Source organism: Elgaria multicarinata, chromosome 6 (genome assembly GCF_023053635.1).
Source record: "Elgaria multicarinata webbii isolate HBS135686 ecotype San Diego chromosome 6, rElgMul1.1.pri, whole genome shotgun sequence".
Taxonomy (NCBI): Eukaryota; Metazoa; Chordata; class Lepidosauria; order Squamata; family Anguidae; genus Elgaria; species Elgaria multicarinata.
The window spans coordinates 43,246,713-43,263,550 of NC_086176.1; the positions used below are offsets into that span (position 1 = coordinate 43,246,713).

At 43.0% G+C, this 16,838-nt stretch overlaps 1 protein-coding gene across 1 annotated transcript in view; it reads left to right on the forward strand.

Annotated features, from left to right (window-relative positions):
* Window positions 1-2,128: 2,128 nt before the first annotated feature.
* LOC134400752 (histone-arginine methyltransferase CARM1-like) overlaps window positions 2,129-16,838 on the forward strand; it is a 77,732-nt gene continuing 63,022 nt past the window's right edge. Inside the window, exon 1 of the mRNA XM_063129288.1 lies at window positions 2,129-2,300. Within this exon, the coding sequence (XP_062985358.1) occupies window positions 2,129-2,300 (172 nt within the window). The remainder of the gene's footprint in view (window positions 2,301-16,838) is intronic.

Below are 16,838 nucleotides of genomic sequence, written 5' to 3' on the forward strand. Positions count from 1 at the left end.
CTACTACTTGTAAGATTTATTTATTATACTCCTATAGTTATTCTTCTGTCTCCAGTATTGAATTTTTTTATCCCATTGTTCTAGAGTTATTGTTTGCATTTCATCCTTCCATATATAAAAAAAGCTCGTGCATTAGGAGGGGTGTAGACTTCTCAATTTCCCAGGGAGGGGGGGAGCATGGGGCTAAACCTAGGAAAGCATCCCTGACAGATGGATAACATTGAGCATTGAGCAGGGGGTTGGACTCGATGGCCTTGTGGGCCCTTTCCAACTCTGCTATTCTATGATTCTATGAAGGGGGGCAGGCCTATTTGTTTACATTTATGTATATATTTCTATTTCTGGAGACCATCCCTCATCAATAGATCCTAGAGTGTTTAAAGCCACATATAAAAATAACTAGTAAACAACAAAAAAAATACATTTTAGTTATAATATTATGATAGTTTACACACTACCCCACCATCCATAGTCCTATATAATATACCATCCAGGTTGAAGCGCAAGATAAAAATCAACAATCTTTTTATGAATTAAAACAAATTTATGGTGAGCATTGAAGGGCAGATAAGTAAACAAAGCACCAAGGAGAAGAAATACTTTCAGGATATGCACTGCTGTCAGACAGACTGTGAGCTTAGTGATGTTACCTGATTAGGCATTGCCTCCTCTGGGAAATCGGGGGGGGGCATCACTGCCAGCCCAGGAAATCTCAGAGGGGGCTTGAGCCCTGTCGCCCACCCACCCCATAGTTTACACCCCTGTGCATATTCTATGCCAGGTATTACTTTCCCATTCTCTTCATTTTTTCTCCCAATTTGTATGCCTTATACTTTATTTTTTTTACTCTTTTTACCGCTGTGTCTTCCCACCCCGCCCAAATTGTAGCTGGCATTGAGTCTGCCAAAGAAAGTAAGATAACTACAAATAAATACAATGTGGATTTTTAAATAGTTATCTCTTTGGGGGACAATAGAGGGCATTTTTAAAGCATGAAGTTATCTCTTCATTGGCGAGGAGGGCTCCTGTGCCCTTAAATAAGCAGATGGCATGCAAAAATTTAGAGGGTGATCTCCCCAACAACACTTCACTTGCTTCATTTCTGCCAGCTCAACAGCTGTTAAAAGGTGCAGAAACCCTTCAGGCAAAGGGAAAAAGTGGCAATCCCGACCATTCCTACACTCCCGCTAGGAACTGGTGCTGTACCGCGACTATAACTGCCTCCAAATAGTGGTGGCACAGAAGTGCACATGTTCTAGGGTTGAGCTCCAGCATGCAACACTCCAATGTGCAAAGTGAAGTCGGGGTCCAGAAATGTTTCCATGGCTATCAGAAGACAGGGGAGGCTGGTGGCCTGATTTCGGTGGTGGGTCTGTGAATCCATTCTGGGTTTGTCAGAACCAGCCAAAACTCTAAAGGAGCTATCCAAGGTGCTGAACCTGAACCCCAACCCTAGACTAGGTTCAACACGTTGGATAGCTCCTCAAGAGTTCTGGCTGGTTCTGACTAAAACCCAGAATGGATTCATAACCCCACCGAAATCGGAGCCACCAGCCTCCACTGTCAGGAGGATTATTGATTGATTGATTGATTGATGTTAAAGACGCTGCAGCTTGCTCGTGGTGTTTTGCTTGCGTCGAAGACCGCACGTGCAGTTCCAAAGGGGACCGGCGGGTGTCACTCCTTACAATACTAACGAGAGTTTGCACCACACACAGGCAGTTTCACACAGCCTCGGTTTGTGTGCGTGCAAATCGTTCTCCTTGGCTGAAGGGATTTTAAAAAAAAATACAGAGGAGGGGCGGGGGGGGGAAGGAAGACGGGTGGTGGTGGTGGTGGGGAGGCGTCTGGTTTGCTGCAAATGCCAGAGAGAGCGAGGAGGCGTCTCAGATGGGGAGCTTGTTTATCCGGGCGCTCCCAATCCTTCCCCCGTTTCCCTTCCTCGGGCTTTTCTCTTCCCAGTTGCTCGTGTGAGGAGGAGGAGGAGGAGGAGGAGGAGGAAGGGGGCGGGTAAGGCGCCCGGGCCACGAAGCTGCCTCTGCCCCTGCCGCCTGCCGGAGGAAGCAGCCTCCTCAGCTGCTGTGCGTGGCTGGCTGGGCTGCTGGGGGAGGAGGAGGGGGAGGAATCCATGGCTGCGACGACGACTCCGCCGCTCCGGCTCCTGCAGTACAGCGTGAAGCTGCTTTTCCTCAGCGAGGAGCAGCTCCTGGAGGGACTCCCCTTCGCCAGCCCCAACCAGAAGGCGCTCCGGCTGGAGGTGCAGCCGCGCGAGGAAGACGCCGAGATGACCGTGACAGACGGTTAAGTAAAGCGAGCTGTGTGTGGTGTGTGTGTGTGTGTGGCCGGCCCGTCTGGGGAGGGGAAGCTGTCAGACGGGCATGGAGCTCCGGGGCTGGCAAGGGGCTGCTGGCTTGCCCGCCCCACGGGCAGCGAGAAAGAGGGTCCTCGATGAAACTTATTGGAGCATCGTTCCCCAATCCCCACCCCGCCTTATTTTTTTATGAGCTGTGTTTTTATTCTGTGTCCAGTTATTTAAATGCTTCATTTTATATTTTCCAATGGTACTTGGTCAGCCGCCTTGGCCTTCTCTCTCACTCTTCCTTCTTTTAAGTAAGATAAATCTATTCATTGTAAATCATGAAGTTGGGGAATTGCTAAATACCTTGGGAAGATTGCCTGGCAGGTAACGTTTGGAAAAGCATGTGCTCTCTCGTCCATCGCATATGTTCCCACGAGTACGTCTAGTGGGGGGCGTTTAGGACATGTTGAGAACTTCCTACACCGAAGGCTTTTTCTGTGTAAGAATGAATATGTGATCCGTGGAGAACATGGTCACAGCTTGTACCCATGGGTTTGTTTTTTATTTTTGTTGCTGTTGCTCAGTGTACATGCCCTGGGAAGCTGGTAAATCTACCATGTGAGCATGGTGGGGAGATCGGCACGTGTAACCATCACATCCATACACAGGATGCTCCTGAAGTCCTACACATTTTATGTGAGAATTTTCTAAAACGAAAAGTACTACAGCTTAAAGTTCTGTGGGTGTGACATGCGCACTCTCCTAAAAGCCTTTTTCAGCCACCCCAGATTTGCAAAGGTTGCTTTGGTTTGCCAGTGAGGATTGAAAGGCATGCAGCCCATGCTCAGGGCTGGTGCCAGACTATTTTGTGCCCTAGGCAAGGTGAGCTACTTTCACCCCCTCCCAAAAAATGCCAACTTTGATTTTTAAGAACATATGTTTCCAGGAAAAAAATAAGAAGCACTGAAACTGCTAAATTTATTTTAAAGTACAAGAAATACGTCATGCCAATTATAGCAAACAAATTGGAAAGGAACGTCTATGGGTCTAAAATGCATTATTTAATAAGAATATCACATCCAAATCATCCCCCCCAACTCACACGTGCACACACACACACACACTCAGCATCACTCACTCCAAACAAACACACACATGAACACATGCATTCACTCAAAGACCCCATGCACCCCATGCACCTCTACATTCTCTCTCTCTTCCGAGCACATTCCTGAAGTCCAAATGTGGAGCCGCCCCACCGCCACCCCAGTGTCCCTGGCTTCGCTTCAGCTGGGCGGGCACGGGGCGCCATCTTGCCCGCCCAGGCCCGGCTGAATCCTTGGGCCCGCCCAGCTCCCAGCCAACGCATGTGAGTGCTGCGCTGCACCCGGCGCCCCTCTTAGCTTGGCGCTCTAGGCGGCCGCCTGAGTGGCCTCTATGGTAGCACCAGCCCTGCCCATGCTTTATAGCTACAGATTCTCTAACTCTCAGTTCACACAACCAGTTTCCTGACAAACTGCCACAACACTAATTAGAGGAGCCCATTTTGGAAATACTACAGTGGTTGTTTCCACAGAGGTGTGCAATTTCTCAACTCATATAGGTATATCTCTTGTATTAAATTTAGTATGTGAATTGGCCTTCACTCTTTATTAGGACTGTGCATGTTCCAGGATTGAGTCCCAGCATGCAACGCTCCAACATGCAAAGTGAGATCTGGCTCCAAACTGCTATGACTCTGACCTAAGATGAAACCCTGGGCAGCTCCAGTTAGAGAATAATTCCCACTTCAGCTTTGACGTTTAAGATTTCATTTTAAAAAAGGTGTGCCATGTGCCAGTTGCATATGGTGGATGTGGACCTGTTAGTTCTAGCGTTAAGATGACACCTTGCTGCTGTCCTACAATTAGTTAGTATTTTATTAAGTGAACAAACAGAAAACCAACAACAAATGTTGGAAGAAAGTGTGGTTAGCACAGTTCTCTACGCTTTGATGAAACCCATTTGTTTCTGATGCAAAGAGGGATGGGAAATGCCAGGCCGCAAGTTTATGGTGAACCAACTGTAAGCTTGTTGTTGGCTGAATTGTCCGCTATGGATGCCCTGCCCTGTGGACCCACCAGCTTAGTGCTGCTTGACTCAGTGGTTCAGCTACGGCTGGATCTTAGGGTCAAAGTCCAGGGCCCCCACAGCCCAAGGGCCTCCCCAGTGATTACCCAGAGAGTAGCACCTGCAGATGGCAAGCTCTGTTTTATTCCAGTAGTTATGGTAATAAAGTGAGTTTAAATGCAAAATTACACATGCTCAGCCTTCCTTTTCTTTTTCTTTTTAAGTCATGGCTGGCAAACAGTTTTGGAAGGCATGCAGAAGCAGTTATAAAGCGTAGAATGGCTGTTTAAGGGGTGGGGAGAAAAGACCGTTGTGTGCTTCACAACTGAAAGAACACACATGGCTATCTAAAAGGGGTCCCCATAAGACCATTGAGTCCATGAGAGCCTTTTTTGGCTGAATGGCAGCATAAAAATCCTTAAATAAATAAATAAATAAATAAATAAATAAAATGATTTAAAATAACCTAACTGAACCACTAGGTCAACTGTGGAAGGACTACCTGAGTGGACCAGAGTAGAAATTACTGTGCTGTATAAAAATGGCACTATCCAGGAGACTGCCATTCTCTCTCTCTCTCTCTCTCTCTCTCTCTCTCTCTCTCTCTCTCTCTCTCTCTCTGTGTGTGTGTGTGTGTGAGAGTGTGTGTGTTTCCTTTGTTGTAGATTGCAGTCAGTTGGTAGTTACTGGGGTTGAGAACAAATTTTACCAGCCCCCCTGGATTGGTAAATGTGAAACCTAGGGCTTTGTCTTCTTCATAGTAAAGTTTTATTGCACATAAGCTGGTTGGCTGAAGTTATTTTATTGATCTACTGTCCATAATTTTCCAATTGGCATCGGGCAAGTATTATAGTCAAATGGGGTAAATGTGGTAAGCCACAGTGAAGTCCTGATAGGGATGAGAAGGGGGCAGTTAAAAAGCATCAGGTATTTGGGGCCACAGGGATTGGTCACCTGCTGCAATCCCAGGCTACATATTGTTAGCAGTTTGCTTCCTAGTTGATTCAGTAGTGTGCTGGGTCAGAAACCCTTGTCAGTAGCGTCTGTGTCCTTTCCACTTTAAAACAAATTCTTGGAACAAGAAAGTAATGAGCAGCTTGTAGCTCAGCTCGATGTGCGTTTCTATAGTTTTCCAGGTCTGGGCCTGCCATGCATCTGGTTGAGGTGACCCACTTCAGGTAGTAGCATGAGAGGGGATTGTTGAAGACAGGAAGTGGTATGAGTGGTGCAGCAAGACTTTTGAAAGTGTTGGGCCTAGTTGCGGGCTGCACCATTTCAGGTCCACTTCAGGCAGCAAAATATCTTGGGACAGCACTTTCTCTCCCCCTCTGCTCTCCATCACCAGCATTATTTTAGACAGAAGGGGTTGCTGCTCTGAAAATCTGCTTTAACATCTAAAATGTCTTGGTCTTTTTTAAAAAATGTTCCATTACTACCAAGATTGCACTAAAAATATTACAGAAATGGCAGCAGATGTTCAAAAACTTTTTAAGGGAATGGAGGAACATTAGAGGTTTAAAATAGCCTCCTTGAGCTATGCTTATGGGTAAAACAAGATATAAAAGTTTTAAATGAATGGTTTTTTAAAATGAAGACAGCTCTTAAAAGGCAGAATTTCAGCCATATGTGTCATTCAAACTAAAATGAGCTCCTTGATTAGCACCAGAACAAAGCACTATAGCCTTAAAAATATTTTATATGTAGGCAGAAAAGGCTGACATCATTAGATAGTCTTAAAAGAAAAGCAAAAGCAAAACCGTCATCAGAATCCAGATTTGTAGAAAACATTTATCATAAAGATTTTAAAAATTGCAAATGAATGTTCAATGCTAGCATATGTATGGGGAAAATAAATCACATATAATATTGGATATATTTTGAGGAATGAGCAAGGTAGGAGTTATGAAGAGTAATGATTAAGAATAGGAGTCTTTAAAAAGCTCCCTTTCCATTCTTTCAAATTTGGCATTTTGTTAACGTTAAAGGCCAAGGAACATGTGGGTTGTGCAGTGTGTGAACATCCATTTTAAATATTCAAAATGCAGCAGGCAGTTGCCATGACTGATTATGTTGTCCGAACCCCACAAGTGTGGATTAACAAACCTCCCACATGGTTAACAAACCACCCACAACCTTAAAATAGCGATTGTGTGAACCAGCTCATTGAGTTCAGTTGGACATACTCTCAGGTCACTGGATATAGATACAGCCTTAAAACCTGTACTAGATAAGTAGATATGTCTACATTTCGGAGATTTGGGGTAGGGGTCGGGGAACTACCTGCATTCAAATAAGCATCACAACTGGTCAGCAGCAGCATGTGGTATAGTTGTGCAAGTTAAGCAGTTATTAAGACGGAGATTTAAAATGTCATACCTGCACTTTCTGGAGGAGGAAATAAATGAGTATGGAAAACACAAAAATTAATTTGATGGACAAAAATGTAGTGAGCTAAAATGTAGCAAGACACAAGAATGCCTGTTTGGATTATGCTTAGAAAAAAATAGTACATCTAGAAAATTGAACTCTCTGTTACATCTGCAGAGGTTTACTGTAGTAGGCTTAGGGAGTTGTGTTTGAGGTTTGGGAAGATTTTTGTAAGCAGCTTTAAAACCTCTAGTCAAGAGGACTTGTTAATAGAGCCTTCTTCATAGGTATCAACCACGATGTAGTGGCAGCATCTCGCAAAATATGGTGAGATTGTGATGTTTCACTAGTACTAAAGCCAGTTACTCTGGTGCAAATGTTTGGGATCAGGATCTTGGGGTGGGTGATGGGAGGAGCAAAACGCTTTGGAAGCATTTTTTATTTATTTTTCTTTGGCCTCCCAACCCTCCTGTGGCATTATCAGTCCCATTTACAGATTTGCCTAAAGCCACTCAATGAGCCTTTGGCTGAGCTTAGTATGAAATTTAATTCTGTTGGGCACATGCCCAGCACACTAGCCACTGAACCACACTGGCTAGAAAATAATGAAACAGAATGCAGCTGGGACACAGGCTGTCTCCTGTTTGCTCAGAACTAAGTATGCAGTTCACAGATGTTGAAAGTGATGATGTTATCTCGGAGTGTTTTAGAAAACTCTTTAATACCAGCATTTCCATGGTGTTAGGAGAAAAGACTGCTGCCATTATGTGCTTGTGAATACTGAATGCAGGGCCCCCTGGATGATGATAACTTATTTCATGGAGGTAAATATTGATCCTGATGTCAGGGCTATTTCTTTTGCCCTTAATTCATAGGTGTCGTGGGATTTTCTTAGCATCACTCGAATGTGATCTTTGTTTTAAATGCACGGTCGGGCAGATGAGACTTTGATTCGTCTCAAGAGAAAGTTGTGTGGACGATAAAAACCATGAGGATAAAAGGGATGAGATTCAAATATCCTTCGGCAATGTTCATTTGATTGCTTTGTATATCTGCATGGCAAAGCTCTCATGGGGGCTGGTCTAAGGAGTCAGCCTCCTCTGTGTGCATAGGTGTTGTATGTATTTGCATCTGTGTAGCCAGTGGGGCATTTTTCCCCCTCAACAGCATCCCTGCACTGCATCAGAATCTACTTCTGATGCTTCCCATTTCCCCTCCCCATGCAGTTTTTATAAACAAATAAAAATGGAAATAAGTACAAACTCTTTGCAATGTTGCAGAGCTTCTGCTGAGAAAAGCAGCTTAAAGGAATCTCACAGCAAAATGACACTGGTGGTCTTAGTGAATATCCCTGCCTATGAAAAAATAGTGCCATAGTGCAGGGGAATTCCGGTCTGAGATATCTATCACTGGTAACTATGTAAGGGGAGGCAAGGATGACATGGAAATAATTATTTTGGGAAAACACATCTACTAATTCTAGATAATTAGTAAAGGGCTTATTCCACACGCTTACACACAGAGAGCAAAATTGTCATTAAATGGAAATTATTCTCTTGGTTATGGGGAGCTCTAGGGCTCAATTACCTCAATTTCAGACAACAACATGAAAAAGGTCTAGTCCAAGGCTGAAAAGGCACTATGTTGTCAGCCTATGCACCAGATTAAAATCCGTTCTTAGAGCACTTAAGTGTATTCTAACAACTCATACAATTTGCACTCCCATCAATTCAAGAATTTGGCTCATAATATCCGTCTCTGTGCATTCTCTGCATAATTCCCCCCAAGTCACATTGCAGCAGGCTCATGGAAACCATGGCAAATAATGGAGGCATTAGAAGTGCAAGAGTCTACTAAAACTTGTTTGGTTTGAGACCACAATAGAACAGGAAAAAACGACTTCCAAATTAAGCATAATTAGAAAAGGAAACAAAAAATTGCCAATATCAGATTGCTCTTATACAAATTTAGGGTGCAACCACACTTGGAATCCTGTGTACAGTTCTGGTCACAGCAGCGAGGGGAAAAAGGGATACTGTAGAGTTGGAGAAGTGCTGAAAAGGGCAACTAGAATGATCAACAGGCTCGGGCAACTCCTCTATGAGGAAAGGTTACAACGTATGGGACTGTTCAACTTAGAAAAAAGGTGAGTGAGTGGAGACAGAATAGAGGCATACAAACTTATGCAAGGTGTTGAGAAAGTAGATGGAGACATATTTTTCTCCCTCTTTCATAATACTAGAACCCAGAGTCATCCCCTGAAGCTGATTTGTGGGAGATTCAGGATGGATAAAAGGAAGTTTTGCATGTAGCACATAGTTAAAATTGCTGATGACCACCAGTTAGGATGGTTTTAAAAGCGGATTGGACAAATTCATAAGGATAAGGCTATTAATGGCTACCAGTCCTGATGGCTATATGCTTCCTCCAGTATCAGAGGCAATGTGCCTGTGTACACCAATTGCTGGGGAATATGGGCAGGAGGGTGGCTACTGTGGTTGGCTACTGTGTGAACAGAATGGTGGACTAGATGGACCTTTGGTCTGATCCAGCACAGTATCTCTTATGTTCTTATCACTGCAGGTTCATGGTGTTCACCCGATTCCCTCATGCTTAAAGTGTGCTATGTGTATTGACTTTCTGTTCTTTCTTTCAGGTGCTTGCCATGTTTGTTCAATAAAGGTTTTTGTAAACACTTTAAAAACTGGCTAATGTGGAAGTTAAATTTGTGACTGATGCAATGGCCAGCCAGTCATTTCTCCCTGAGTCTGATCCAGGCTATATCTGAGTGGGTGTTTATGTTTGCGCAGCTGGCTTACTGCTGAAGCTATATGCGCAGCCCATGTACATCCATGGGCAGCTATGATTCTTTCATACTGCTTTCGAATTGCTGAAAGCCACCATCTTTACACAGATATCTGTGTTTACTATTAGATTTTTAATTCTCCAAGCTAAACACTGAAAAGCATTTTAACATCATCAATATATGTTTACTTTAGTAGACAATAACTGTATTTGCTCGTGTCACACATGTTCATTTGGATCATTTTCACCCTACATCTATGACTTTCCACACTATTATCCTCATCAGCTCTTCATCCCTTGCAATGTCATTTCTAAGAATTCTCTCAAGTGACAATGGAGGTTGCTTTCCTCAAACCAGTGTGAAAAATAATTTCTATCAACAATTTCCCAGGCATTTTATTTGGGAGAGGAGACAATTACTCAGCCTGGCATCAGGGGTCGGCACTGTTTGACACTTGTTGTTATCATTATATAGCACCATTTATGTTCATGATGCTTTACAGAGAACAGGTATGACAGTTCCCTGCCCAAAGGGGCTTACAGTTCAACAGGGAAAGAACAGAGGAAGGGAGGAATGGCAGCATGGGTAAGATGGGGAAGAATTATGCCAGCCCTCAGAAGGGCCTATCACCTAACCTGTTCCCAGTATTTTTGCTGGTGTCGGGTTCAGCAGGTCCCTGGGTAGGTTCCCCGGTGGCAACAACAGTGCCACTCCTCATACCTAGGGGCAGGCAGGCACAACAGCAACAAAACTGGCAAGCACTAGTGTTGGCACTGGCCATTTTAATGTGGATCATCCACTAGTTTAATCAGAGATTAAAATGGTGGATGCCAGTCACAGCCCCCTGGGCTTTAGCTCTGAAAGGAGTGCAAGCCCCAGCTACTCAACATCCCAGCTACAACCACCCAATCCCCTTTCAGAGTAGGAGCCCAGGTGGTGGTGGCTGCCATTCCCAGAACACAGAGTTTGGACAAATCTACCCATACAAAAACCTCTCTGGTTGTAATGCTTGAGAACTATGCATCTTTTATGATGCAATCCAAACTTCCACAGGCTCTCGCTTCTATTAGAGAGGAAGCAAATGAACACTGAGAGGAAGCAAATGAATATTGACCTATTAACATCCAACACAAATGTGCACTCAGAAATAATGTGTATAATTTTGTTGTATAGGCTGATTTTACTGAGCATGCCCCTGAAGCTCTGAGCATCTTTAATGTTCCATGAAGGGATTACTAGCTTGTCTTCACTGCTAGCTGCAGGTTTCTGTATTAAAATTTACAGCCTGTGAAAATGCCTTACTTTCAGATGTGACCAGATGGATGAATTAATTATTGGTATTTTGGTTACGATTAATCAGTTTCCTGTTGATATTTAGGGACGCTGAAAATGACATTATTAAAATAAATGATTACATTTTCTATGTTTCTATTTATTTACTACATTTTTATCCCACCCTTCCTCTGAAGAACTTAGGGTGATATACAGGGTTCCCTCTCCAATTTTATCTTTGCAGTGACCCTATGGGGTAGGTCAGGCTGAGAGACAGTGACTAGCCCAAGGTCACCCCATGAACTTCATGGCTGAATGGCAATTTGAACCTTGATTCCTCTGGTCCGAGGTCAATTGTCTAAACACTGAACCACACTATAATGAATATGGGGAAAGAGAAATAATACACCCTACTCTCATATAAAAGCTAGCATATATTCAGTGTATAAAATAGTGCCCAAAGATAAATGACATGATGTAAATAAATCACATATCTCTTGCGCAGGACAGAAAACCCAAAATCAAACAGCTCGTCATAAATGTATTGATTGTTGAACAATCCTAAATATATGTTCTCCATGGCACTCAAGCGTTTGGTATCCTAACAAACATGCCCTCTATGCTGTTTACAGCCACAGTTGGTCAGGTAACAGCCCACAGTTGGTTGGGTTGTCAGTCTTGTTTGTTTCAAGGGATGTTTGGACAATTGCAAGTGGGGGAAAGAAGCCATTGTAGCTTTCTCCCCATCCATGCCATGCGTGCATCCGTTGTTTACATTATTACCTGTGCTGCAGCATGGGTTGGCGTGTCATCCAAACCCAATGCGCAGTACAGCAGGGGTGGCTTAGTACACACTCTACAAGCCCCACTACAAGTTGAGGTTTGTAGGGTTGCTACAAAGCCACCCTGTGCTATGGGTTTGGACAACACACCAGTCCAGGTAATTCAGCCCATGTAATTCTGTAAATGAGGGGTGCTTGCACAGGGGCAATGGGAGAAGCCACGATGGCATCTTTTCCCCCATGATTATCTGGACTCAGACTCAAAGTGGCTTGTTGTAACATTCAAAACCAGCACAGTGGCTCGAGCATGGTTTGTTAACCATGCACCAGCCAGCCTGAGAACCCATGACTTCTCAGGGATTGTTCAGGATGACTTGTTTTCAGAGAGGCTTGCCATGACATGCAACTCTGGCATGATGGTTTGTAGCAAAAGCAACTAGCCTATTTGATAATGCCAAACAAAATTAAATAAACCCTCTGTCTGAAAAGTCATTTACCATTATGCAAGATAGATTACAATGTAAATACACCAACCTATTTTACCTTATTTAGCAAGGTGACTGAAGGCTGCTTCTCATGGGAATGAACCTTATACATGATATTGGAATATGAGAATGATAACTCATATGCAGGTGTATACTACCATAATATGCCTAGGTCAGCCAATATAGACATTTGGGGTGTGTAATGCCTATACCATTGGGCTTCTACGTAACCAGGTCTGGTTCCATTAAAGTCAGCAGAGAGATGCTGCTATAAGTGAACTGTGAACCTGTTGTGATAAAAATATGCCCTTTTGGAGGGATGTAAGGCCAACTGAAGATAAAGTCACCAGATCTAAGGAAGATTACAATCTTATATTGTTCTAATGTTGTATATCGTAATGCCCAGGTAAGAATTGTGGGAGGAAATGAGGGACTTTTTTCCCCTTAAAGTATAATAATCTCTCAAAGCATGTGGACTCAAAGCATGTGGTTGTTAAAGTTAAACAACTATAAATAAATATAAAGATGAATATATTCCACATATTCTTTCCTCGGAGTAAGCCTTAATCCTGGTTTATACGTTTGTATCTGCTGACAGTCAACATTTTCAAGAGGAAAATGATGAAAAGAAGTAGAAAACAAAGTTTAATACAGCAGGATCTCTTTCAGATCCTTTTGGAAGTCTTATGTGGAACTTTATTAACAGTGTCCAGAAGATAGCCATCTTAGTCCATTGCATCAAAAAGTCTTGTGATACTTTAAAGACTAACCATTTCATTCTGGCATGTTTTCATGGACTGTAGCGCCCTACAAAGGGGGCTATAGTCCATGAAAGCTTATGCCAGAATAAGCATGTTAGTTTTTAAAGTGTCACAAGCTGTTGTTTTTGAATAATGGTAAAATCCTATACATGCCTACTTATGTCTACTCATAACGGGATAGAGGAGCGCAGCCTAAGGAGTAAGTCACATTGAACTCTAGGGGTCTGCTTCTAAGTAGACATAGGATTGCACTGAAAGACTCCTTAATCATTCCTCCTCCTAATCTAAACTGGGGCACAGGAGAAATATAATTGAAAGGGGGGAAATGAAAATCTGGATGAGAGAACACTATTTTAAGAATAATTTTCTGTGGCGTTGTGCTTGTTGTTTGCATCCCAGCTGTTAGTTTTGCTTCATAGCCGTGCCAGATATGCCCTGCTGTTGTGCTACATTGTAGCTTTTATTTTCCACCATGGTTTGGCTTCACAATGTTCCTTTCCAAGTAGGAATTGTAGAGTGTGTGTACATTTTTTACTGAAAGGAGTGCTGTTATTATTTTCATTTTCCTATTTTCAGAGAGGTCATTTAAAATGCATGCTTATAAAAAAATGCCTAAGGGAAAGTAAGGATTTGATATATCACCACAAACCAGGACTGCATGTTGGAATCATGCTAACCTAATCACTTCAAAACCCGACATGTGTCAGACACGTTGGGCCTCTCGGATGTATATCCTAGAGCCGTAGAAGCTTTCTATTGTTAAACACTATTAGGTGTAAAGAAAGAACGTTGCAAATTGCATTTTACTATTGTTTGCCAGAACGTCAGTGTGGAAACAATAGGAAAAGCAGCCAGTAACATTTGTTACTTTATTTTACTTGTACAATACACGTACTGCTTAGGGTGACCATATTTGCCATGTTCCTAAAGTGCTCATTGTGTGTGGACAAATTGCTGCCAATGAATGGCCACTTCCTTTACTTCCTTTGTGGGATTAGCTCACTTTGTGCATTCATGCAAGCACTTTCAAGCCTTCATTTGGCAGATTTGGAGAAATAGAGCATCCCAACTGAAGGCTCTTCTTTGGCAAAAGGTGCTCAGGATGCCAGATTGCAGGTTGTCAAGATCCAACACTATATTACTGCCTTCCATTATTTCATAATGGAAGGACTCCCAGCAGCGATGGCCATTGCTGTCTGGATGTCAACGTCATGTAGCCTTCTTAAGTTCTCCTCTCTGGCACTATCATACCCCCTTGCTGGGAGGTATGTTTGCTAAAAGCCCAACTCAGAGATAGTTGGGTTTAATTATAACTCCTCTGTAAGCATAACTCTAACACTATTGGCTGGTACGGATTATTATACATCATATAGGACTGCCAAGTTTGTCAAATGGGCTCTGGAGAAACAAAAGTCACTGGCAGCCATAAAAGACTAAACTTATTAATATAATATAACATGTTAGCAAATATTGTCCAGGATTACAAGATGTTTTAACCTGCTCTTGTTAGCCATTTTATTAACACTTTGTATTTTGGTATTACCTCTGGCATGAGGAGTATTTTATTATGTTTTTGTATGCGCATGGCCTGACTGGCTAATAAGCAATAAACTGTTGTTGTTGTATTTCATAATGGATCTGCTGGTTGAGGGGGTATATGGTATCTCTATAGAGCCCACTTCAACTGCAATGGAGTCTGCTGTCAGAATGGTCAGTTTCAGTACCAGTCAACTCTTCTAGTGCCTTGATTGTGCCCTTGATGCTGAGCTCTATGCTTCTGGTAATGTTGAAGCTTTCTTCCAAGCAATACAGGTTGCCATCTTTAGACATCTCTGAAGATGAAAAAGAAGAAAAGTCAGCCCATGTGGGAAACAAAAAGCTGCCTAAGTTAGGTTCCCTGGGATCAATGTGTGACTAAGAGACTTAGCAGCCATTGGACCCAGAGGCACATTCTCTTTCAGTACTAACTGAAGAAGTTTGCCACTAATATTCTACCAATAGGCCTTTTGCTGCATACTGATCAGATAGTCAAGCGTCAGTCTTTAAATCAGGAGTGGGTAACTTCTGAGGGTGTAAGGGCCAATTTCTGCCCCCTGGAGCGCACTGGGGGCTGCCCCCCTGCCCCCAAATTGGCAGTGCAGAAATAAGTATCAATTCAGTGAGACATATGAGGGATTTCAGGAAAAAGCACCTTGATTTAATGCAAAATCGCACTTCCTTTTTAAAGGAAAAATATGACTCCCCCCCCCCCCCGTACTACCAAATTGCTGATGGGGTAGCAGTGATTAAGAGATAGCGGGGATTACAAAAAAGATAAGAGCCCACATGCAAACGGTGGGCGAACACCTGCTTTAAATCTTTACAAGTTTTTATTTCTACGTAAACCTGTAGGACCTGAACAGGAAGAATTTATAAAGTCAGTTTTAATTTTTGAAGTTCATGTTCTAAGGATTTATGGTAGGGAATTAAACTTAAAAGACTAAAATTTTGGAACCCTGACCTCTGAGCTCATAGGCAACAGAACATGAGTTTGGGTGCAAAAGACAACAGGCACTGGATGCATGACTGCTACAGAATGCTACCCCTACCATATAAGAGACCGGAGATTAAGCCATCGGTGGATGTGGTCCTTGGTGCAGAATGTTAAAGAGGTGTGAAAGAGTATCTAATTCTGCCACCAAAAAGACAGAATAAAGAGAACTGGAATCTTGTGAAATAATCTGGATAACTGGAATCTCTGCCCTGCTTTTGTCTCATACGATGCTCCTGTGCTCATTACAACTCAAGTCTAACAGCTACAGAAAACCATAAGTTTGCATTGTGCAGTCATTTACTCCGTGCTTCACAGCTACTAATTCTGTCTTGTTCAGATCATCAACTGCTTTTATTATGTGCACTGTTTGATGCTGAAAATACTTTAGTATTTGATGAAGGGTGGTTGAGAGGGAATGATTTCAGCAAGGCAAATTATATTGGCTCCTCACATCTTTTGGCTGTTGTTGTGCCCCTGTGATGGGGCAAGGGGATGCAGGCACAGGAATTGCTGGAAAGGGTTTAAATGAGTCAGCTAAATGACCTGAAGGCAAGGTGGATGAGGACTGTGTCTCAGCAGCTGTTCAACTTGAGGGGGATTTGGAAGCATGCCCAGAGGGCCTGCTGGGAGAAGGCGCTGGGCATGCGTGGGCTCTGCAAACCCTAGGTTAAAAGGACAGGAGACAGCTGTCTCATCGGGCAATGGGAGCACTGGGCAGGGAGGCCGCTGAGGAGGAAATGGAAAACAAGTCTCAGCGCAAGTTTGGCTGGCCCTCGATGAGCATGTGCTGGAGCTTGTTGGTTGACCAAGGCTGGGGAAAGGGGCAATAATGCCTTTCTCAGTCTAAGCGCTATTGGAGCACTGTGATCTCTACCTTACTGTAGAGCTTCCCAATATGGCAATTGACCATGCTAGTTGGGAATAATGGAGTTGCAGTGCATTATTCCCATTTATTTTTTTAATTGTTGTAAACCGCCCAGAGAGCTTCGGCTGTGGGGTGGTATATAAATGTAATTAAATAAATAAATAAACGCATCTGGAGGGGACCAGGTTAGGGAAAACTGCTCTATTGCAAGATATAAATAACCCTCATTTTAAGTCAATTGGACGGATTGTTTATTCCTGACATAATCTTTGTGTGTTGTTACTACCATTAAGTCCAGAAGTAGAAGTATCCTGGGTTCTTGTCTGACTCTATCCTGTTGGTTTTGCTTTTCTTCCCCACCCCACCCACCTCGCTCCCGCCCACTGGTTAAAAAAGGGTTTGCATTTTTTTTTGCTATTGTGCTGTTTTTAAAAGTACATTGTAGGGAAATAAAAGAAAGTCAAAGAGAAATGGAAAGTTGTACAACAATATTGTTCTGGTGATGGTAAATTCACCAGTAATTACATTGGAATTTGTTGTATTTATGCAACATGGAATT